The sequence below is a fragment of the Pelobates fuscus genome, chromosome 5 (genome assembly GCF_036172605.1).
Source record: "Pelobates fuscus isolate aPelFus1 chromosome 5, aPelFus1.pri, whole genome shotgun sequence".
Classification (NCBI taxonomy): Eukaryota; Metazoa; Chordata; class Amphibia; order Anura; family Pelobatidae; genus Pelobates; species Pelobates fuscus.
The window spans coordinates 130736073-130759781 of record NC_086321.1 but is presented as its reverse complement, the minus strand read 5'-3'; the positions used below and the strand labels follow the sequence as shown (position 1 = coordinate 130759781).

Below are 23709 nucleotides of genomic sequence, written 5' to 3'. Positions count from 1 at the left end.
ACATACAGGAGGCTCTTGCAGGGTCTAGCAAGCTATTAACATAGCAGGGGATAAAAAAAATCGTAATTAAACAGAACTTGCAATAAAGAAAGCCTAAATAGGGCTCTCTTTACAGGAAGTGTTTATGGAAGGCTGTGCAAGTCACATGCAGGGAGGTGTGACTAGGGTTCATAAACAAAGGGATTTAACTCCTAAATGGCAGAGCACTTAGCAGTGAGGCTGCAGGGGCATGTTCTATACACCAAAACTGCTTCATTAAGCTAAAGTTGTTCAGGTGACTATAGTGTCCCTTTAAGGCATCAGCAAATTCACTTTAAAGGGATATTCTAGGCATCAAACAATTTTAGCTTAATTAAGTAGTTTTAGTGTATAGATCATGTCCCTGCATTCTCACTGTTCAATTCTCTGCCATTTAGACAGTTAAATTAGTTTTGTTTCTGTCTATGCAGCCCTCTCCACACCTCCCCTGTGACTCACACAGCCTACATGAAAACAAATGTTTCATTTTCAATCAGATGTGAACTTTAGAAGCTTTTATTTCCTGCTCTATAAATTGCACTTTAATCACACACAGGAGGCTATTAGCAGAGCAGGAGATATGAAATTCTAAATTGAACAGATTGTGCAGTAAAGGAAATGTAAACATTAGATCTCTATTTACAGGAGTCACATGCAGGGAGGTGTGTATCTAGGGCTGCATAAAAGTGATTGAACTCCTAAATGGCAGAGAATTGGGCAGTGAGACTGCATGGGCATGATCTATACACCAAATCTGCTTTATTAAGCTGGTTGGTTTTGTGCCCATAGTGTCCTTTTAAGGATTAGGTTTATTGAATTACAGGAGGCTTGGTGGATTACGCCCAGAGGTTACATATCTTACATAACCTAACACATGTAAGTTAGCAGGTAGTGGTCAGTAACCTGGAAGACAAAGACCATTAGGTTGAATTATGAATAATTTCCAGCTGGCTTATAAAACACATGTCCTCCTAGAAGAACATACACAAATCATTTACTCGAAGCCTACCTGCAGAAATCAAGTACATATCAATTACCCAAAATAAATCAAAATAAAGATATCACTATTAGTTCCACCATAACACATGGCAAATTAATACAACACCTAGGTGACACACATCATGCACATGACACCTGTAGCATTTACAGCCAAGTAAAAATTACAGACTGTCAAATAGAGATTTTTGTAAGTCTGCTGAAATACCTTCTGGCTCATCCAGTGACATGAACTGAAGTCTCTTCCTAGGACTGGGATCTTTATATGTAGCCGAACCATCCCAAACAACGTCAAACCTTTAAAATAGTGAAATACATTAGAAAGAGAAGTACTAAGCCATAACTGTGAAACACTGGTGGAAACCCAAGTATTTCTCAGTGAGAACTTTGTTCTGTCACTTTGAATCTCTGCAAGTGGGCTGAATATGACAGATTTCTCTGACCCTCCATACAGTAAATGAAGTTTAAAAGAACAAAAAGTTATGGCTGTATTCTAACAGGCAGGAAGGGTACGGAGGAAGGCTCTTGTGTGTTAAAATAGACCATGCAGGTTGCTCTAACACTTTGCTAATCTATGCAATTTTCATAAAAATATCTACTTGTTTCTGTGAATTATAATCAGATAGAAACATTATTTCATATATTGATGGATTAAGAAGCTGTAATGCTAATAATTCCACCAGACTTGTTATAAAATACCCATAATTATGGTATTTTCCATTTATCTATTTTAGTAAAGCCTAATATAAGTAACAAAAATAGTTTTTTTTGCTTGCATGAGAATATTCCAGATCCTCTATGAAATACAGTCTGCAAAAGGGCTATAGTGTCTTTAAAAAAAATAATCAATGCAATATTCCTGTAAAGGATGAACAGCACTCTATACACAGACAACTGCTGTTTAATCCTACATGCTATCTAGGATAAAACAACAATTGTGTGTAAAATGTTATGCCAACATATTTTCAAATTAGAAAACAAATGCTCAATATAAAATTAGTTAAAAAAAACCTTATATTTTTAACAAATTTCTTATTAAAAAGGGTTACAGTCGGGGGGCGGAGCCTGACCGGGAAGCTGAACAGACATGCTTTCTGTGAGCTCCCGAGCCTGGAACCGATTTTCGGCACAAAACGGTGGATAAACCACCCAAATCTAGACCCCAACGTACCTCACCGAGCAACGCAGAAGCTGAGGAACTGGGGGACACCTCACAAGCATAAATGCCCGCAGGGCCACCGGACCAGAGGCTTGGGGCCTACATCATGCAAAGCAGGGGAGAGACGGCCGCTCTCCCAGTTCACCAACTCGAGCAGCACCCGAAGTATCGGGCCTCCCCCCCCCCTTTGGACCGGTGGGGGTTATCCCGGTCCCAACCATCGTGAACCGCATACCAGCATGGATTGCAAATGCTGGCAACAGCCCAGGACATGCACTGGACAAGCAAACCGCTACTGGCAAAATGGAGGCCGCGGAACAGGCTGTCGAGCCTGCACCCTTACAGCCCCTACACGAGCGCCTGGACGCCCTGTTCCGGAGATTCTGGGAGAAACTGGAGTGTAGGAAGGCCCAACTCACGCCCACTCCACACAGGGTGGTGAGGCTGACAGAATCAGGGGGGCGGAACAGGCCACTAGGAGACTCCCTCCTGGACACCGACCACACCGCAGGGTCACTAGGAGACTCCCTCCTGGACACCGACCACACCGCAGGAAAGCCACCCGCTGCCGGCGGCAGACGACCACCTGGACCTTCCACAGCGCCCACAAAGGGAAAGACCCGGCCTCGAGAAGTCCCCGAGTCTGTGGCCACATGGTGTCGCCCCTCAGTAAGCCTGGAGCCGGGGAAAAGCCCCCCGCCACACACAACCCTTCTCCATACCTCAAAGACCACCACTGCAACTCCCAGCAGGACCTTCCAGACCGACGGCACCATCTTCCCCAACAAAGGCTTAACACAGACCTCCCAATTCGCAACAATCCCAGTAAACCCTCCCAGCTGTGAACTATAAGGGCCCCTCTCAGACCTGCTTACGATGTCACTCGGTCGGACTACCGCCTTATGCATGAAGTTCTTGATACATAATAAGCCAGTCATTTAAACCTAAACGGAGGTGCGACCTGGGAGGGATATCTGGACTGTCCGTATAGCCTGTCACGATTTCAACTACCACCATAACCGGCACTAACCTTGCATTGCCACAATGGTCTGGCGATTCCCATGGCCCACTCCCAACCATGATAACCTGTCCCAGCATAACACTGACTTATGTATTGTGCATATCCTCAGCCTCCCAATATACTAGCTTAAGAACATTGTGAGAAGGGCACACTTTGGGGACTGGCTAGTTTCGGGGAATGTCATGACAGTGATATAGGCTAGTATCGTTCATCTGAATCTCTATTGTTTAACAACTTGTCTCTTGATGTAGCTAATTCTTGTTTACTCCTTCGTGCTAGCTCTAACCACATAAGAATAAACAGTAGATAGAGATTGCCTACCTAACCTGTGCACTCTCAGATATGCCTAGCCTGTGATAATCTAAATTAAGCATACGCCAGCTATGGGAAACGCTCTTCACAAGATTACTCCCTCATTGTTAATCGTTACGTCATTTATTTTAATGTACGAATACGCCTACGCTGTAGTGGAGTTTTACTTGTAAAGCGGGAATATAAGCACACCTCAATAGATACCTACAGCAGTAAAACGCATGTTACTACTTAAGCAGCATATTAATCATTCATTTAGGGCCCCACCCACCGCTCGGGGGTGGACGCCGGGGGGAGGACAATAGGTCCCGCCCCTTATTCTAATTTAGGGCCCCCACCCGCCGCTCATGGGGGGACGACGATAGGTCACCCCATTATCATTTAGGGCCCCCATCTGTCGCTCAGGGGTGGAGGCAATATAGGTCTCCGGTTCAGTTTAATAGCCCCCACTCGCGCAGCACGGGTGGGGGCTCGGTAAGGGGGATACTAGGGTTATTTTGTTTTGGTTTTTTAACTGTGAGCAGCAAGAGGCTGCTCACTGTTTACTAGACATGCCCCTACTTGAGGTATAGTGAGTAGGGGCAGATTATATACCAATACTAAGTAATCTTTACTTAGTATTAGTAAATTTGGCTGAAAGACCAATTTAGGTCTTTCAGTCGTTTGGTAGATAGCTCCCTGATGCCGTGGGAAACTACTAGGATCGGAGTTTCATTCATTCGAATTAAGTTCCGATACGAATAAAGTCCCGAATTGCGTCCTAACACGAATGGAGAAACTGTTCGCATTCTGTTAGGACGAAATTCGCTAGTTTTGCTGCCGTTTCGCGGGAACACGGAGGAAAGGTGAGAATTGTGGGAAAATTGCTCTGACCACCGGAAATGAAGCTCCTCCGCTGGTCATAGCTGGTCGAGCGTAGGAAACCTCCATTAGACAAATAGTCCCTATTTTGTCTTATGATTTTAAAGAAAACTAGAGCAGACAGGAAGAAATGAAGAACAGATCCTGACAGAGGGAGAGAAGAGGAATTGATTGGGGAAAGGTAATTTCGGCATGACAGTGCTGCTTTAAGAATACATTTTTGTATTCCTAACACTATAATGTTCCTTTAAGACCCTGGCTCAGAGTAAATGAACAGGTCATTCCCTACTGATATTTAATGTAGTAGATAAGTTGTTTAAACTTCCCAAAATATCACACTTAATGTAAGGTTAAACTAACTACAGTCCTCAAATAATTCCACAGTACCATATTTGTGGATTAAAAGAATTTGAAAAAAATATGGTGGGTTGATCTTCTAATGGTCAATTGTGCAGGAGCAATGTGTGGCAGATGATGGGTTAATACAACCTGTCACTATACATGCAAGAGGTTAAGATTTTACATTAAAGGGGAGTCATTGTAACAATACATTTGCATGTAGTCCAAGATACACTTATTTGGTTTATTATTACAGCAGGCGTTTCACATTGTAACCAACACAAAACATACATAAAAGTACAAACTAAAAAGTACAAACTAAAAGCAAGTAATTTAGGGAAACAAATGTTCACCTTGTCATTGGGTTTTCATCACTGCATAATAGTTGAGTCAAACCTGGTGATAGATTCTCTCTAGGCGATCGTTTTGGGCTGTATTTCACAGACACTGGGGTTAGCATCAATTCACGCTTTGCTGCAAAAACAGTGCAAACAGTAAATTGGGAGAAAAACACAAAGCACACAGAAACCACTTACAATGGAAACCTCACCATACTGGCACTTTCTGAACTCAAATTTAGTGATACAAAATCTAAACAAGTGACTATGACTCTAAAAGGCAAGTGAGTGATCCACATACATTCACATTCATTTTTTTCTTATTGTATATCACTTCCAGAAAAGTCTCATACATGTATTTATTGTGTATTCTGTTGAGTTCATTATGTCACATGCATTTATAATGTTTATACCATCAACTTTGTATATAAATAAGCTTTAAATGTGTAATATAACCACATCATGTCTTTGAACTGGCTATAAAAGTGGATGGCTGTGGTAGGCTGAGGTCAGCTGCCACTCTCAGCCAATTACTGTCACCAATTGCAGCTCAAACGAATGCTTCCTGATATGCGTAGTTTAGATGAAACTAAGTGCTCCTTCTGTCATGACTAGATGAATATGAAAATAGGACTAGTTAATGATTATTGCATATATGTGAGCTTTTGTGAATGTACTCTTTTATAAAATCTATATAGAAATAATGCATACAAGCGCACAAGCAACAGATGGCAAGAATTATGTTTAATTAGAGTAAAAAATAATAATAATAATAATAGAAGAATCTAGAAAATTATTCTTGCAATAAGTACCAATCATACAACACCATATATACAATATACTTTAAGGACCACTATAGGCACTCAGACCAGTGGTGTATCCTGGTTTTGTGCTGCCCTAGGCAGGACAAAACTCAGGCACCCCCCCTGCCCCCGCGCCACCCCCACCCAACCTTTCCCCCCGCCCCGCATTCTAAATACACACACACACATTCACTGACAGATACGCATACACTAGCTAACAGAAACACACAATCGCTAACAGAAACACACACACACTAACAGACACACTCACACTCAGTAACAGACACACTCACACTCACTAACAGACAAACACACTCACTAACAGACACACTCACACTCACTAACAGACAAACACACTCACTAACAGACAAACACACTCACTAACAGACAAACACACTCACTAACAGACAAACACACTCACTAACAGACAAACACACTCACTAACAGACAAACACACTCACTAACAGACAAACACACTCACTAACAGACAAACACACTCACTAACAGACAAACACACTCACTAACAGACAAACACACTCACTAACAGACAAACACGCTCACTAACAGACAAACACACTCACTAACAGACAAACACACTCACTAACAGACAAACACACTCACTAACAGACAAACACACTCACTAACAGACAAACACACTCACTAACAGACAAACACACTCACTAACAGACAAACACACTCACTAACAGACACACACTCACTCACTAGCAGACACAAACTAGCAGACACACACACAGACACAGACACACACACTAACAGACACAGACTAACAGACACAGACACAGACACACACACACACACACACTAACAGACACACACACACTAACAGACACACACACACTGACACAGACACACACACCCACCCACATTAACACATTTTTTTAAATTTATTTTTAACACATTTTTTTTAAATTTATTTTTAACACTTTTTTAAAATTTATTTTTAAACACATTTTTTTTTCAATTTAACACCCCCCCCCGCCTCCTTACCTTTGGGAATGCTGGGAGGGGGGGTGTCTCTTCCTCCCTGGTGGTCCAGTGGCTGCTGGGCGATCGGGCGGCACTGCCTGGCGGGCGGCTGGCCGGCGAGGGAGCACTTCCCCTGAGCTGTCTGCTCAGCTCCCTCGCGCGCCTCAGAGTGAGGCTGGGAGCCGAAATATGAAGTCATATTCCGGCTCCGCCTCCCAGCCTCACTCTGCGGCTGGCGAGGGAGCTGAGCAGACAGCTCAGAGGAAGTGCTCCCTCGCCGGCCGGTCGGCCGGACGCTCGCCCGCCAGGCAGTGCCGCCCGATCGCCCTGCAGCCCACCGGCATGTCTGTTAGCCGCAAGGCTAACAAGACATTTGCCTTGGGCATTTGAGGGCGGCTTTTTTGCCGCCCCCTGGAAAATGCCGCCCAAGGCAAATGCCTTGTTTGCCTCGCGGCTAATACGCCCCTGACTCAGACCACTTCAGCTTAATGAAGTGGTCTGGGTGCCAGGTCCATCTAGGGTTAACCCTGCCTGCTGAAAACATAGTTTCAGAGAAATTGCTATGTTTACACATGGGTTAATCCATCTTCTAGTGGCTGTCTCATTGACAGCCGCTAGAGGCGCTTCCCACTGTGATTTTCACAGTAAGAGGACGCCAGCGTCCATAGGAAAGCATTGAAAATGCTTTCCTATGGACTGACTGAATGCGCGCGCGGCTCTTGCCGCGAATGCGCTTTCAGCCGATGAGGACCGAAGGAGGAGAGTCCCCAGCGCCGAGGGAGCACGGAGCTAGAGAAAGGTAAGATTTTAACCCCTTCCTCCGAGCGGGAAGGGGGCCATGCGAGTGGGGGGGGACCTATTAATACTATAGTGTCAGGAAAACGAGTTTGTTTTCCTGGCACTATAGTGGTCCTTTAAAGGAACACTAAAGCGTTAAATACTTTATAGTGTCCCTATCCCCAATATAACATAGTAATATATACGTCTTCCCAGTGTCCCATCAAAATAAGAAAATTCTGCATTTTACTTACCTTTTTCCAGCGCAGAGGTTCCATCGATGCTGCCTTCCTCTCCGCTTCCTTCGACATTATGGAGGATGCATGTCCGCCTCCATAATTGATCTAATCCAATGCTCCACAGAGGACCTTGGCTTGAGCCATACGCACATCGAATCTTGGACGTCACGTGACCAAGTTTGACTCAGTCAGTGTAGTGGAAGTGCCTCCAATGGTTGTCAGTGTGACAGTCACTGGAGGTGTGGAACACGATAGTATTAGGAATACAAAGGTGTATTCTATATAGTGTCCCTCTGCCCCCTGTGCCCACCCTGCAGCAAGTAAAAACCTTTTAATTCACTTACTTGGTTCCAATGCAGGGGTCCCTCGGTGCTGCCTCCGTCTCTGCCTCCTGCGAGGTCAGCTCGATTCAAAGTATCTCAACAAGCAAATTAAGATAATGCACTAGCAAAAAGTTAACAGGGAATCACATTCACGTACTTGGAGTGGTGATTGCAGTTGGCTTTCTGTTCGCAGGTGGGACAGAAGATGATCTTGGCCCAGAAGGAGAATTCATTCGTCTTTGCCTACTTTTCTGATTTTCTGGTGATCCATGTGGGCTCCAACAGTCATTGAAGCCAACAGTTTGTCTCCTACTAGATAGTTCTGTAAGATGCAATATTCCAAATGTAACAAACATTTCACATACAGAAAATGTGCTGCCCATACTCATTTTTTAAATTTAAGTACAATTAAAGTGGTCAATCCCAATTGGTAGAAGAAATCGCATGAGATGTAATTAAACTAGTGAGAAAACTAAAGGTTAGAGATTCACCATTAGATTTTACATTCTATTAGATTGATCCCTAGGATAGAGATTTTACTATTTGAAATAGTATCCCTACATCTGTGATTGTTGCTGCATGCATGTGGTGCCATGCGCAGCACTAATCATCACACACCATTTATTTTCTGAACTGAAGGGAGTCCACACCTGCAAGTCCCCCTCAAATAACATGCTAAGTGTCCAGCTCTCTGATTGGCAGGGAAATGTGCTTTAAAGCCATGTTTTACCATACAAAAGAGAACTGTAATACTGTAGGGCAGGCATAGGCAACCTTCGGCACTGCAGATGTTTTGGACTACACCTCCCATGATGCTTTGCCAGCATTATGTGTGTAAGAGCATTAAGGGGGATGTAGTCCACAACATCTGGAGTGCCGAAGGTTGCCTATCCCTGCTGTAGGGACAGTACCTTAGCACCATAACCACTTCAAAAGCTGAAATGGCTATGGCACCTAGAGTGTTTCTTTAAAAGCTACAAAAATAAAACTAATTTTAAATGAAGAAAATAACAACAACTAAAACAAACAAATGCAATGAGGTGTATAGACCACCTAAACATTTGCAAATACTAATGTAATATGCATCAAATATAAGAGTTACTTACTATGAGCAGCATTCTGTTTTTCTGTTTGACTTCTCCAAGTTGTTAATACTTTTTCTTCTTCAAAATCCCTCAGTGCTTTCAGAATGGGACTTTCCTGACTTCTGATCTCTTTTGTCTTAGACATTTCTGAGACATTATCAAATGAGGTATCTTTTTCTGGTGGAGAATTGTACCTTAAAAAAAGAAGAGAAATACGTAGTACTACAGGCGAGCTAAACTTTCTACAAATCACAATGTTTGATAAATCTATACTTCATATTATGGGATTATCTTAATACACTCATTCTTTTTAAAGTTTTAAATGTTTTTTTTCAGTTCCACAATAGTGCAATTAAAACAAAGACATTTGGGGGTTATTCACCAAAACCTAAACAAAACAAACCCACTCAGGTTTCCAACACATTATTTACTCATTACAAAGCTCTCAATTTAAGATTATGTAAACACTATTAAATAAAATGTATGCGTTAAATATTTTTCCATGATTACCCAGTCTTTGCTTTATTTATTTTATTTAAAACCAAAATATAGTGAATTAAAAGGGACACCCAAAGGACTAAAACCATGTTATCTTAAAGAAAATGTAAGCCGCATTTAAATCACGACCATCTGTAGGCATATACTTCTCAAATTTTAGAATTTGGCATGTTTGTCATGTCAGCTTAATAGCCATCACAGAAAACTAAATTTCCACACAGAAGGAGACATAGTTTATTTACTTAAAGTGGCACTGTCATGCCAAACTTACCTTTCCTCAATCTCTTCCTCTTCTCCCCCTCTCTAAGGATCTGTTATTCTTTTCTTCCTGTCTGCTCTAGTTTTCTTTAAAATCATAAGACAAAGTAGGGAGTCTTTGCCTTATGGAGGATTCCTCCGCTTGACCAGCGGAGGAGCAAAGTGTGCTTCATTTCCGCTGGTCAGAGAAATTTTCCCATAATTCTCACCTTTCTTCAGTGTTCCCACGATGCTTCCTGTCATTTTAGACGAAACTGCTGAATTGCGTTCTAACTGAATGAGAACAGTATGTTCGCTTTTTTTAGAAGGCAATTCGGCACTTTGTTCGGATCGCAATTTAATTCTAATGAATGAAACTCTGATCCTATTAATTGCCGCGGCTGCATCTTGCAGCCGCTTAGTAGATAGCTCCCTGATACCGTGGGTATTAGGGAGCCATCTACTAAAAGGCTGAAAGACCTAAATTGGTCTTTCAGCCACATTTACTAATACTAAGTAAAGATTACTTAGTATTAGTAAACTATGCCCCTACTCGCTATACCGAGAGTAGGGGCATGTCTAGTAAGCACTGCTCACTGTAAAAAAACTAAAATAAAACCTAATAACCTTCCCCCCTGAGCGGTGGGTGGGGGCCCTAAATAAAGATTGGGGGGACACACCTACTCCCCCCCTACCACACCTACTGTCCTCCCCCCTGAGCGGTGGGTGTGGGCCCTACCTCATTATCATTTTGGCCCCCACCCGCTGCACAGGGGTACGGGGAGGTGGACAGTAGGTCCCCCCCCCTTATTATCTTTATGGGCCTGGGGGGGGGGAGGAGGACAGTAGGTCCGCCCCCCATTTATTGTAATTTATGTAAAAAAAAAAATATTCTAGTGAGCAGCCATAGGCTGCTCACTGTTTAGTAGACATGCCCCTGCTCGCGATACTGTGCTATTATGGGGGTCATATTGACCCCCATAGAGTGAGAGGGGTACATGGGGGGGCTTAGGAAGTGGCGGGGAGCTCTGCTCCCTTCCGCTTCTACTTTTACATATTACAAGGAGGGAGTTGCAAGCCGGTAGCTCCCTCCTTGTAATAAACCGAACGAGCAAACGAACACTGATACACAGTGTTAGTTTGTTCGTCTGATTTTTTCTATTCATTCATTCGTCTGTCTGATGAATGAATGGATGAAATTCCCGTTCGCATGTCCAGGTGTTTCACTGGACATGTGCGGGAATCTCACAGTCTGTCTAGTGTGGGCAGATGACGTGTCCCACAGGGACTTCACCTACCCACACAAAGATGGCGGCGCCCTGAATATAGATCGGGGCAGAAGATAAAGATAAAGAGGTAATCTGGGGGGCTTAGGGGCATTTGGGGGTGACTAGGGGGTTAATTGGATGTGGAGGCGGGGTAAAAAAAAAACGGGATTCGGCATGACAGTGCCGCTTTAAGGGCATATTGACACTTTTTACATTTAACTGCCAATCTCTGCTAAATTTATTTTAAAAACATTCTTATTTTTAATATACACACATAATGAGGTTGTTTTTTTGGTGGGGTTTTTTGTTTTTTTATTGTGAATTGATGTCTACTTCTCTTTTACAAAATCCCTGCAATGTGTTCAGCTACATCTTCTACAACAGTACCCCCATCTGTGCCTTTGTAAATATCCTGTGAAGCTACAGCATCATATGTGACCAGACATCTAAGAGACTAATATCTGAGATTCCTTGGTGTAAGGAGGAATTTAACCAAGCTCACACAGCATTGCAGCAACTTAGAATTACCAGCCACTTCCATGCCTGTTTGAGACACTCACTTTGAGCACTGCAAACAGATCGTCAGTCAGTCTTGGCCTACTAATTCTGGCCCCAGCTCACAAAGGGGAGAAACAGGTAATAAATGATACCTCCACTTACCAGTTAACAACAGGTAAATGGTCCCTGCTGATAAAATACCACACAACAGAACTATTCCCCTCATGGGACCATGACGGAATAATTCAGTTGTGCCTCCGTAAAGGGTTAAGGAACATTACAGCATAAAAAAATAAAAACTATACCATCAAGTTTGATATATTAAATCACAATGTAAAAAAAAACAAAAAAACAAGGTTTGAAACTTTGCTTCCTGCTCACCTGTCTGGTTCATTCGTGGTCTCCTTCCTGTTTTCAATGTCACTGTCCTTGTTATCTAGAGGCTGTCCAGTGAAGATTGAACAAGCAGCACCAGGAGTAAGGCATTTCCGCTTTGCCACGTCCATGGAACGCAAGGTGTGAATCACTTCATGACTGGTTATGCATTACAACATGTTAAAAACAACCTATATGACTGACAGTTATGATAAGCAAAGGAGCATGCATGTATGTATGTACCGAAAAACACTATAGAATGGTGGAATGCTAAATGTTCCTTTGATGTTCTACCCACACCATTAAATTTCACCTCAAAACATATTATGCAATTAAGTTCTGCTAATTATCCTTGCTCTGTCTCTACAAGACCAGCTATTTCTATTCCTCTACATTTTAAATATCACAATTTTCAAATTGAATTTTTAGACATAAAAGTTGTAATTTGTAAATAAGAGTTTACATTCTGTAGTTGTAATTTTCACTGAAGTTCTCTATTCATGATACAGTAGCTGAGCATGTGTATTAGAAAGAGCTGAATACTTTTCCAAAAAGATTAAGGATTGCTTATACCTAAAACGATTTCATATCACACACTCACTAATAATGTGTGCATTTTGAGTTTCATAGAGAGAATTACTCAAGTTGTATTTTCATTTGTGAGTTTACACCTCACTTGGAGTATTGTACGCAGTATTGGAGACCGTATCTTCAGAAGGATATTGATACCTTAGAGAGAGTTCAGAGAAGGGCTACTAAACTGGTTCATGGATTGCAGGATAAAACTTACAAGGAAAGGTTAAAGGAACTTAACATGTATAGCTTGGAGGAAAGACGAGACTGGGGGATATGATAGAAACATTTAAATACATAAAGGGAATCAACACAGTAAAGGAGGAGACTATAATTAAAAGAAGAAAAACTACCACAACAAGAGGACATAGTCTTAAATTAGAGGGGCCAAGGTTTAAAAATAATATCAGGAAGAATTACTTTACTGAGAGGGTAGTGGATGCATGGAATAGCCTTCCAGCTGAAGTGGTAGAGGTTAACACAGTGAGGGAGTTTAAGCATGCGTGGGATAGGCATAAGGCTATCCTAACTATAAGATAATGCCAGGGACTAATGAAAGTATTTAGAAAATTGAGCAGACTAGATAGGCCGAATGGTTATCTGCCGTCACATTCTATGTTTCTATGCTCCTTTTCTAAAAAAAAAGATAAAACAAACCATACAGCAGCTGTTCCAATATAAAGAGAAACAATGCCAGTGCATGCAAAGCATTATCCTTTAAACAAACAAAAAAAAAAATATATATATATAATTTTTACAATTCCCTTACTTGGCATTGGACTGGAGTAATTGGCTTTCAGCGACATGACGAAGTTTCACAGTGTTTTCATGCTCCAGTTGTTTGATCTGCGCTTCTAGCTTCGAAACAGATCTGTTCCAAATAACAATACATTACAAGCTTGTACCTAGAAGCAGTTCTAACACAGACAAGCCCCAATGAGGGTTTTTATATAGGGACATGTGACAAACAGAAACAAAGATCTGTTTTGTCCAAAGTCCATGAGCTAGTGGCATTAAACATATTAGAGAGTAGAGCCAGTGCGCTAGCAACAATTATATAGATTCTGACACACAAGTGTTAAAATAAAATGTATGCCTTTAACACAAAATGTCCTGTATACAGATCTAGTATTTAGGTTGCTACATAAACGGCTTAACATTTTTAATAGAGCAGAGAAAACCTCTCCTTGTGTACAGGACTCTACAGGAAATCCTGAGTTGTGAAACTAACAAACGTAGGCACCCTTTTTACATGTGGAGATCTCTCATATTGGACACTATAACACCAAAAAAAACAGAAAATGTGATGAAACCAGCAAAAACTGTTTAAGTCCTGTTCCATAAACTGAGGTACCAGGCTTGTTCGTAATGATGTTCTTTTGTGCTATTGTCTTTGCTGCCACTCCCAGTTAATGTACCGGAGATCCCGGTCTTAGTCAGGGCACTCAATTTGACACAAACTATGAGGACAGAGTCCACAGACTCTATGCACCACTATCATTACAATGAATAGGTACTTAGATTGCTACTTCGTACAAGTAGGTAGTTTTGTTTGTTGTTCACCTCTGTCACCAGAGAGCCTGCAAAATAGATCACCAAGAGGGAGCAGGAATTGGGTGTTTCGCTCTCAGACCAGCAGTGGTAAAAGATAAATATACTCTCCCACCAGAGTTCAATTCGTTCTACTCTCCAAATTACATGTGTTCGTAGAGAACCCCTGAGTTGCTTCATCGCATGTACAATGGGGCCTTGGAAACGTGTTGGAGATGTGGGGAGTAGGTCGGCACCACTTTACATATTTGGTGGTCATGTTCTATTAGTCTCCCATTCTGGAGGCAGATCCATTTCTTGATTTTAAAGGTGCTGAAATCTGATCTCCCTCTATATAGATAGTTCAGTGTCCACTACCCCATAATAACACGGTAAGAGTTACAGTTACTTGATAAACCCTAGCAGAATAGAACTCCCAGCACACAAGTCCATAGTGGCCCAAAGCAGATGTTATGACAAGTTCAAGAAGTAGGTGGACAGAGGTCCAAGTTGACACTGATACATTATTTGTTATCTTATTCTTCACTACTAGTATTCCCCAAATACCTAATATACCTCAGATGTGACTACTCCTGAGGATGGCCGGACTTTGGGTAGGAGGGGGTGAAATAAATAGACCCCCCCTCCTCCAAATTTCCAGAGGAGATGGATGAGTGGGAGGGAAAGGGGTGTAGATGGATAAGATTGGTAACATGCAATTGCACTTGATCAGTTCAGATGTAGGTTGTTTAAAACACTTTACGGTTTCATCATTTAATTTACGAATTCTTGCTGATGTTCATTCAAGCTATTTCTTATCTACCAATGTACTCACATATCACCAAATAAAGACTGACAAAAAAAATGTATATCAAAGAATCATACCGGAGCAGGATCATAGCCATTCCAGGAAACTTCAGCTCGTTTGTTGGTTTATTGTATTGTAGCACTGCCATAAAGTGCTTATGGAGAGTAATTTCAACATCTTTTGCTGAACTAAAATTGTTTTATTTTTATTTTTTTTGCATATTATTTGGATCCAATGTTTACCGAACAATTTCATACTATGGAAAATACTATATATATTCCCAATGAAATTGCTTGTTTTCTCCACCTATTGATTATTTGTTCAGATTCGGTACTTATCCTTAATATATTCCACTCTGTATGTCTCAACAGATCGATTAATATCAAGCAGACCCAAAGCATGTCTAACAACCACATGGCTTTTTACACACATAAAGCACAGTGAACATAAATGAGGACTATAGACCGACATTTACACACAGGAAGTATGAAGTACAGCCAACAAAAATGAAGGATATAGAGTAAGTTTAATGTCTGGAGCGAATAACACATCTTACCTTTTCAGCTCATGTATTTCAGCATGTGCATGGCACAATTTACTCTCTGTTACACACAATGTATCCTAGGAAGAAAATAAATAAATATTTAAAACAATTTGTAAATGGATTGCACAATAACCATAAAAAAAGACAACTATAAATTGACATTTCCTGCATTGTGCCCATGAACATTAAATTGATTAACCAATAAGAAATCTGTACACTGAGCCACTTATAATGAAATCTCTTCTTACCTTTACTCTTTCATGTTCCTTTCCAAGTGATTGGTATTCAGACAAAAGCTGTAAGTAAGAAAACAGGAATGAACACAGATATTAATACAGGTTATACTATACGTAATAGGGGTTTAACGATAAACAGACATTCTGGGCAAAATTCGAAGTGTGGAGCAAATACAGGAACATTAATATATGGTTTCCATGGTGAATGCCACTCGATTTGTAACATTCAAAAGATCACATATAAATTAAAGACACAGCATTCCTTCCATTTGGTAAAGGGCCCATCCCTTTCATGGCTTTATTAAGCAAAATGTTGTTTTCTCCCTATTTACATTATGCCTGTTATTTTCAGGAAATATTGCTTGTGCAAAAGCACCCCACGAACGACCCCTCAAATGTTTCCTTCAATTAGAAGGTTTTTATTTAAATGTTTAAACCCATTGCAAGGAAAGGGGCAGCTTTAACGATTGGATTAGAAAGTTAATGCAATTGTACTTGGGTAATTGACTGGCTTTATTTATTTGTAGCTTACATCTTGAAACCTTTTATGTTCTTCTTTTATTCTTGTATCTTTATCATCCGACAATCTAAAGGCTTTCTGGAGCGCCTCTTCTGTATCTTTAAGTTTAGATTGCAGTCTGCTGATTGCGTTCTCTCTGTCTTTGAATCCAGTTCTCATTTCCTCCATTTGTTCTTGGAAAACATTACAATTCTTGTTTGCGACATGGTACCGTTCCTTCCATTCAATCTAGAGAAATAACAGCCATACATTAATAACTAGAGCCACGTGTCTGCCTAAATTAAAGCAATTCCTACAATTCTTCAGCCACATGCATTATTGTAAAGGTAATCGATGATCGTTCTGAATACTAGTAACTAGCCTTGGATTGCAATTATTGGTCAGAACACATACCAAGTGTTAAGACAGAATTTCGGTAAATCTCAATTTAACCGCGTTAGACTATTTTAGGACAATCAGCAACCTTTCCTTTAACAGTGCTTGCTTACTGAATATTGCGTTCTACCGTGCCTGTGAAATTATACAACAGATTAGACTGTAGAATATATTTTTTCATTATTTTATTCACATCTATGAAATCTCACCCTGTTTATCGGGTGATATCACAATGCACTTAAAAGAGGCCTGTCTTATCTGAAAACTATGTATTGGGCAATCAAAAGACACAATTTGGACTTTTCATTATGTATGCTTCCAAAAATGGCATTGCATGGCTGCATCATAATACGAATTAATATCCCTCTGAATTGCTTTACCACTTACCATCAGTCATCACTCGCAGGGGCTGGTGGGAAAATGTATATTATCAAGTGACAGATAAAGCAATATCGTCTGCATGGAAGAGGAAAACTGTAAATCTAGCATATAGATACATAACCTCAGCCAATCCAATGCTGCCCCACAGGGACATTTGGGAGGATAGCGTGAACGTGCATCAAATCGCTGCGCCAATCAGAATATCCACATAGAGATGCATTTCCATTGGGAGCATTCAGCATTTCCATGCCTGCCCAGATGTCGATAAAATCTTTCCAAGACCAAACCTAGGAAGTCCCTCTTCGCAGCAATGTAAATACTCTTTTGCTCAGAAATGGCAGCGTTTAGACTGCTGAGGCTTTAGGGACATGTTATTTGCCCCAAAACCACAGTAGGCTGTAGGGGTTTCTGCTGCCTATAGTGTCACTTTAATACAAAATGTGGAAACACAAAAAGGGCTTAACTTGATCATCCAATAAATGTAAGAAGAACTTAAAACAAAAAACAATAAATATGTATTGATCAAGACAGTCTTTTAGCAGAGGTTTTATCAGAATTTAAACAGACAGACTACTGACTATGACAAAAAAAAATACCAAGCAGACAAGTAGCTTAAATCTACCGATTATGATATTTTTGCTAAAAGCATTAAAAACAAAGAAAAAAATGTATCCTCTAAAGGCTCTGTCAAGGGCACTGAAAGGCTCTGTAAGTGGCAAAAAACTGCTACCTGTATTTTTCAGTGTTCAAATCTTTTTGCTCCAAGTCTAACTCAAAAATCCTGCTTTTTCCATACTCAAAAAAATAAATACAAATACATTCTTGTGTTGTGTTGTGAGATTTGTATTTTTCAAAGTGTTTTTTTATTTTGATTGTGTTTTTTTTTTGTTTTTTGTTTTTTTACCAATAAACAACCATGAATTTGGAAAGCTGGTTAAAGCAGGGAACTTTTCAGAGACACATTATTACTACTTCTACCTTTTCGGCACTTATAGAAACTGAGAAAGAAGATACAATTAAAAATCCAGAAAACATGCCCGAAATCGTATCTGCTGTTCCTCAAATAGCAGAGACAAGTGACAAGACAAAGAAAAAAAAAAAAAAAGCACACAATGCTAGCCAATCTTTTTCTCAAACAAAGAAAAGAAAATATGATGATAGCTACTTGTCATTTGGATTCACAAGTGCCAGAAATGAAGATTGTCCTGAAGCACAATGCGTACTTTGCAATAAAATATTGCCAAACAGTTCATTAGCACCTGCTAATTTACATCGTCATTTTGAGCAAAACCACGTAGAGTACAAATACAGAGACATTTAAGCGAATGCTAAAGGAGTATCAGTAGAATAAACAATTTATGAGCAAAAAAATTCTAAATGCGAACGAAAAAGCCAGAGTGGTTTCTTACAGAGTGAGTTACCGCATAGCACTTGCAGAAGCAGCACACAAATTGGGGAACCACTAATAAAACCATGTGCAAAAGAAATAGTGTCATGTATTTTTTTTTTTTTTTGCAGTGCATAGTATGTTAACATTCAAGCCTGAGGTACCCCAACGGCAGTCCTCTGGCTACTTTTCAAGCTTTACATATAGGGTATTTGAGTGAACATGCACATTTTGTATACATAACTGTATTTTACAACTGTGGTGTTTCATATAACAATGAACAGGATATTTAGTTTGTTCACAAGGGTTATGTAGGTATGCTTGGACTTAATATTCTGCTCTTTGTAAAGTTATGGCAAAGAACCCCTATTAAACATGCTTAGAGCGGTAGATGGGTGGTCAGTAATTGCTATGTATACGAGCTGGAGATTATCAGGATTGTAAGGTAATGATTACTCTTGTTAATGGAGTGTCACATAAAGCATTAGTGTCAGAGTAATCAGGTAATTGCCGGGCTGATGTTGCCCCTATAGGTCAGTAGAGCAATGGTCTAGCAAGTTATCAGGTTATAATGCTTATCAGATGGCAAGAAGTTAGAGCCACCAATTCTCCCCTGGCTGCAAACCCTATACTTGCATCAGCGGTCTCAATAGATATAATGTTAATAAAATAACGTAACCAACAGAAATAGATCAAGGATTGTCATTCAGCGTGTGCTTAAAGGTATATACTTAAGTCCCATGCGTGTTAAAGACAGTGCATCTCTCAGGCCCTTGGACTTGGTGCGTTCATGGTGCGGTCAGCCTATCCCCTGCATAGGGAAGGTATAGTCCTGCTTAGCGTCTTGGGGCTTACGTTTCTTCTGACCCCAGTCCAGCTGGTCTGCTGATCTATATGGTGCCCGTAGCTGGAGTGGAGCGAGGTGTTGCAGTCCTCTGGTCCCCGGAGTTGCCATGTGGGCTTGTGTGGTCATGCTCTTCCGTTGTGCCCCATATTCCTGGCAGTGTCCCATGTGGGTGTTTGGTTTCCCGCGTTGGAGTAGTGTGGGCCGCCTGGTCCGCCGCCATTTTGAGGTTGCAGTTCGGGCCTTCGGGGGCCTTTTTCCCGGCTGGGGCAGCTTTTTGGGCAGATGGCTGTTTGGTAGTCATGGGGCAGGTGGGTTAATTCTGGCCTCTAGCTTGCGCCAGAAGTTTGTGAATAGCTTGTCTAATTTGCACTGGAGGTTGGGTAGCTGTTATCCCTTGTCAGGGGTTCTCTGTGCCGCCATTTTGCAGGAGGTATCTGTCTCGATTTGTAGCTGGGTAGATATGCCCCCAGACCCCGCAGCACGGCTGACAGGTGCCGGGATTTCCCTCACCGGCGGGGGGGGGGGGGGGGGGGGGGGTTGTACGTGCTCTGATGGACCCTGTGAAGGTATAGGAGCCCGAGGGCAGAGGGATCGGCCATCTCCCTCCCCCCCTCGTGTAGCAGGCCCTCCATCCTCCCGTGGTCCAGAACCGCCAGACGTCAGTCAAACTCCGGTGGAGTAGTGTGCACAAAAGTTCACACAGTTGCAGTAAGTGTTTCAGGCATTGATTTCTCGATTCTAACCGTTGTTAGTCGATGTTTTAGGCAGTTTTTTCCCCGGAGCTCAGCCACTATGCGTCCGGCTGGCTCGGCAGTTAGGCTCCGCCCCAGTGTCATGTATTTTAAGTGAGAAGTTGAGTAAAAAAATTAAAGCTGTGCTACTTTCCAATAACACAGTTTTGCGCCGTATTCATGATCTTGCTGATGACATCCATACTGAACTAATTTCTCGACTGCATCAATATGATGGGTACTCACTGCAATTAGACGAGTCCACAGATGTTGCAGGACTTTCAATTTTGTTGGTTTTTGTTACATATAATTTTAACAAACAGATTGAAGAAGACTTGCTTCTGTGTGAAACTTTGAAAACTCATACCACTGGTGAGAACATCTTTAACTGTCTCCAGAATTTCATGAACACACACAGTAAAAATGTGTAGATGTGTGCAGTGATGGTGCCAAAGCAATGGTTGGGAAAGTGGCAGGCGCTGTGACATGAATAAGTAATGTACCACTCTGCTCTGCTTTTGCATTCAGAAGTCCGTTGGTTCTCACAAGGTAAAGTCCCTGTTAGAATGTTTGAATTGCGTCAAGAGTTGTTTGCATATTATCAGGAGCATAAATTTGGATAATCTGATCAATTTACAAACACTCTGTGGTTATCCAATGTAGCATATCTTGCAGACATATTCACAAAATTAAATGATGTATGTTTATCATTCCAAGGAAAAAACAGTAATATTTTTAATGCAAGAGAAAATATTTTCACTGTCTTGTAAGCTGCAATTTTGGACCTCATCTGTTGAGCAAAATAATTTGAACTCTTTGCCAACACTTAAAGATTTTCTTGAAGAATCAGAAATTGAACATGAAGATTTCATTTGCAATGAAATTGTAGATCATATTTGCCATTTAATTAGATCTATTAATCAGTATTTTCCATTCTTGAATGAAAACAATAATGAGTGGGTTCGAAAACCATTTATAAAAGACAAGCCAGCCAATTTTTCTGATGTAGATTTTGAGAATCTGATCGATATAACTTCTGACAGTCAACTAAGCCAAAAATGTAAAGAAGTTTCTCTTATTGCTTTTTGGGGTGATTTACGCGAAGAACACCCAGAATTGTCCAAGTGGGCAATCAAAGTTCTCTTGCCATTCACCAGCACATACTTATGTGAAACAGGATTCTCGCTTTACTCTGCAACAAAAACAAAGTATCGACATCGACTTGACGCAACTGCAGACATGCGAATACAATTGTCAACAATTAAACCAGATCTAAAAAGTTTGCCAGTAAAAGAGAACATTACACTCTGCTCATTGAAAGGTTTGCGCTGCGCTACTCTACAGCACACATTTTTTTGTTGGGGTTCCAAAGTTTTGCTATACCACGACAAAGGCTTCCAAGGGAAAAATTAATTGGGAAACCCTGGTCTAATTCATGGCCTGACAAACTTCATTTAGAGCATTGAACCTAACCATGATGAGAAATTTTACAACTCTAAGTAAAACGTGTCAGGACATGGAGTAGAATAGAACTGTTCCCTTAATTTTGCCTTTCCCATCTAGTATATTCTAATTTGTACCCACATCATTGCACAAGTTCTTCTGTTTAGTTTAGTTGCACATTTCATAAAAAGCAAATGTGAAGGAAGCTTTACAATATTCAATACCAGACCGGAATGAGGGAACGCAAGGTCATTCTTTGTGGAGAAGAAGAAAAAATTAGATCACACACAGCAGTAGTGACAGTTTTTGCAAATGGTTATTAAGACCTTCAAGTAACAAGGATGTCATGTGAGTTGGCATTGAACCCTTAAAATGACAATCTTTCATAATGAGTATAAATACAATTAAACATTGAATGTGATATAGTACAGTGACTCGAGGCTATAAACTAGAGCATTTCTGAATTCTTACCAATAACTGTTCCAGTTCATTGTTTTTGATTTCAAGTATTCTAATTCGTTTGCTGGCTTCTGTCAATGCGCTTTCCATATGGTCACATCTATACAATAATAATAGTTTAAAAAGAAAAAATGATTTGATTGGATTCAGTCACATATAAGCAAGTAGAGTAAATAAGTCATGATAAGAAGGATTAGTGCATCTAAAATGTTTGAGACTCATAGGCTTGTAATATTAAAAAGCTGCTCTGTGGTCAAACAAAGAACTATAGAGCTTGATCGCAATACAGTACATAGGCAAAATTGATATAGTCCTTACAGAGTAGGTGCCTTTTTGCCTGACTGGAGAAGACTCACCATCACTGGAAAAGAATGTGATGGTACAAAACTCAACTAAATCTCTCACATAAAACTAATCTAAAACATGTTCATCATGGTTTATTATCAGCACTGCAATAATAATAAGAATGGCGGAGAGTGCAATGGATACTGTTTCGTCAGGCCTAAGGAACACTGGAGGGCTAACACACCTGTGACCCAATGTGTGGTTTAGAGGGACCCAAGCAAATTAAGTAACAACATTCTCATCCTAGTTCCCTTCCGCCACATGTACAGACAGCTATGCCTCTGTTGGATCCTTGTAAGACCAACAATGACTTAGATTATTTCCATGATGAAAGATAAACAGAGGAGAAACGTGAAAGCTATGTGTTATACCACTAGAAAGAAAAACGTAAGGATCAACAATGATCCAGGCTTTATCAGTTAGAGAAGACATAGTTCTGGGATAGTTTGAGAAGAAACAGTTGGTCCTAAAATCCATGTTGCAGCAGGAGAAAGAGAGTTGGTTTAGAAGTACTGTATGAGAATACATTTTTAAATAACTTTTTAGGTTACTAGATGACTATGAGAGTTATAGGAAAGGAAATGCATGTTTAGCACGAATGAATTCCTCTCTTTGGTAGCAGCTCCTATACCATTCTATATAAAGAATAAGGAAAAACATCGTCCTTCAAACCTAGCCTACAATATTTGGAGAAATACAATTTGCATCCACTGCCAGACTGCGCATTATATAATGCCATAGTTTTAGAGTTGTGTATCTCATCATACAGGCTTTCTATATCATACACTTAAACATAACGATTCATCAAAATGAAGTCACTAATTGACTCAATTCTGTTATGATGCAATACATTTCCAACAGGTTATCTGTCTTGTTAAAAGACTTTATTTCTATAGATTACCGTTCTGATAAGCTGGTGATTTTCTTGACATCTTCAGTAGAAGAGGATTTGGCATTGGCAATTATCTGCTGCTTTAAGTTGCTGATCTCTGACTCATAGTAATCCCGCAAATCTGACAGATGTCTGGAGTGCTTCTCTCTTAAACTTCGCCTGATGCTGAAAAAAATTAAACAAATAAAACAGACACTGAACATCACATGCACATTTACACTTTATTCCTTTAAATTTTTCTAAAATTTTCTGATTCTTCAGTTAAAAATCTTCCAACAGTAATGTCAGTTTGTCAGTTGTACATCTCATGGTTAATATTTAGCAGTGATAAAAAAAAAAAGACAAAATAATTAAAGCTGAGTATGTGCCTATATACCGGTTTAACTCTTCTGAGATTTTTCTATTTGTGGCTGCCATTCACTCAATTGTGAATACTTTTAGAAATCTAAATTTAAGTATTACGTAAGGTTTATGTAGGTGGTAATTACATAGAATAGATATTCG

The 23709-nt window shown here is 40.5% G+C and overlaps 1 protein-coding gene across 2 annotated transcripts in view; it reads right to left on the bottom strand.

Annotated features, from left to right (window-relative positions):
- MPHOSPH9 (M-phase phosphoprotein 9) overlaps positions 1-23709 on the bottom strand; it is a 61504-nt gene that overhangs the window by 4333 nt on the left and 33462 nt on the right. For both annotated transcript variants that reach the window (XM_063454308.1, XM_063454310.1), the window contains 11 exons: positions 23215-23370; positions 21981-22068; positions 16358-16573; positions 15838-15885; positions 15602-15666; positions 13477-13578; positions 12141-12293; positions 9280-9452; positions 8331-8495; positions 5060-5180; positions 1223-1311 (listed from right to left, as the gene is read on the bottom strand). In XM_063454308.1, coding sequence (XP_063310378.1) covers positions 1223-1311; positions 5060-5180; positions 8331-8495; positions 9280-9452; positions 12141-12293; positions 13477-13578; positions 15602-15666; positions 15838-15885; positions 16358-16573; positions 21981-22068; positions 23215-23370 — 1376 coding nt within the window. The remainder of the gene's footprint in view (positions 1-1222; positions 1312-5059; positions 5181-8330; positions 8496-9279; positions 9453-12140; positions 12294-13476; positions 13579-15601; positions 15667-15837; positions 15886-16357; positions 16574-21980; positions 22069-23214; positions 23371-23709) is intronic.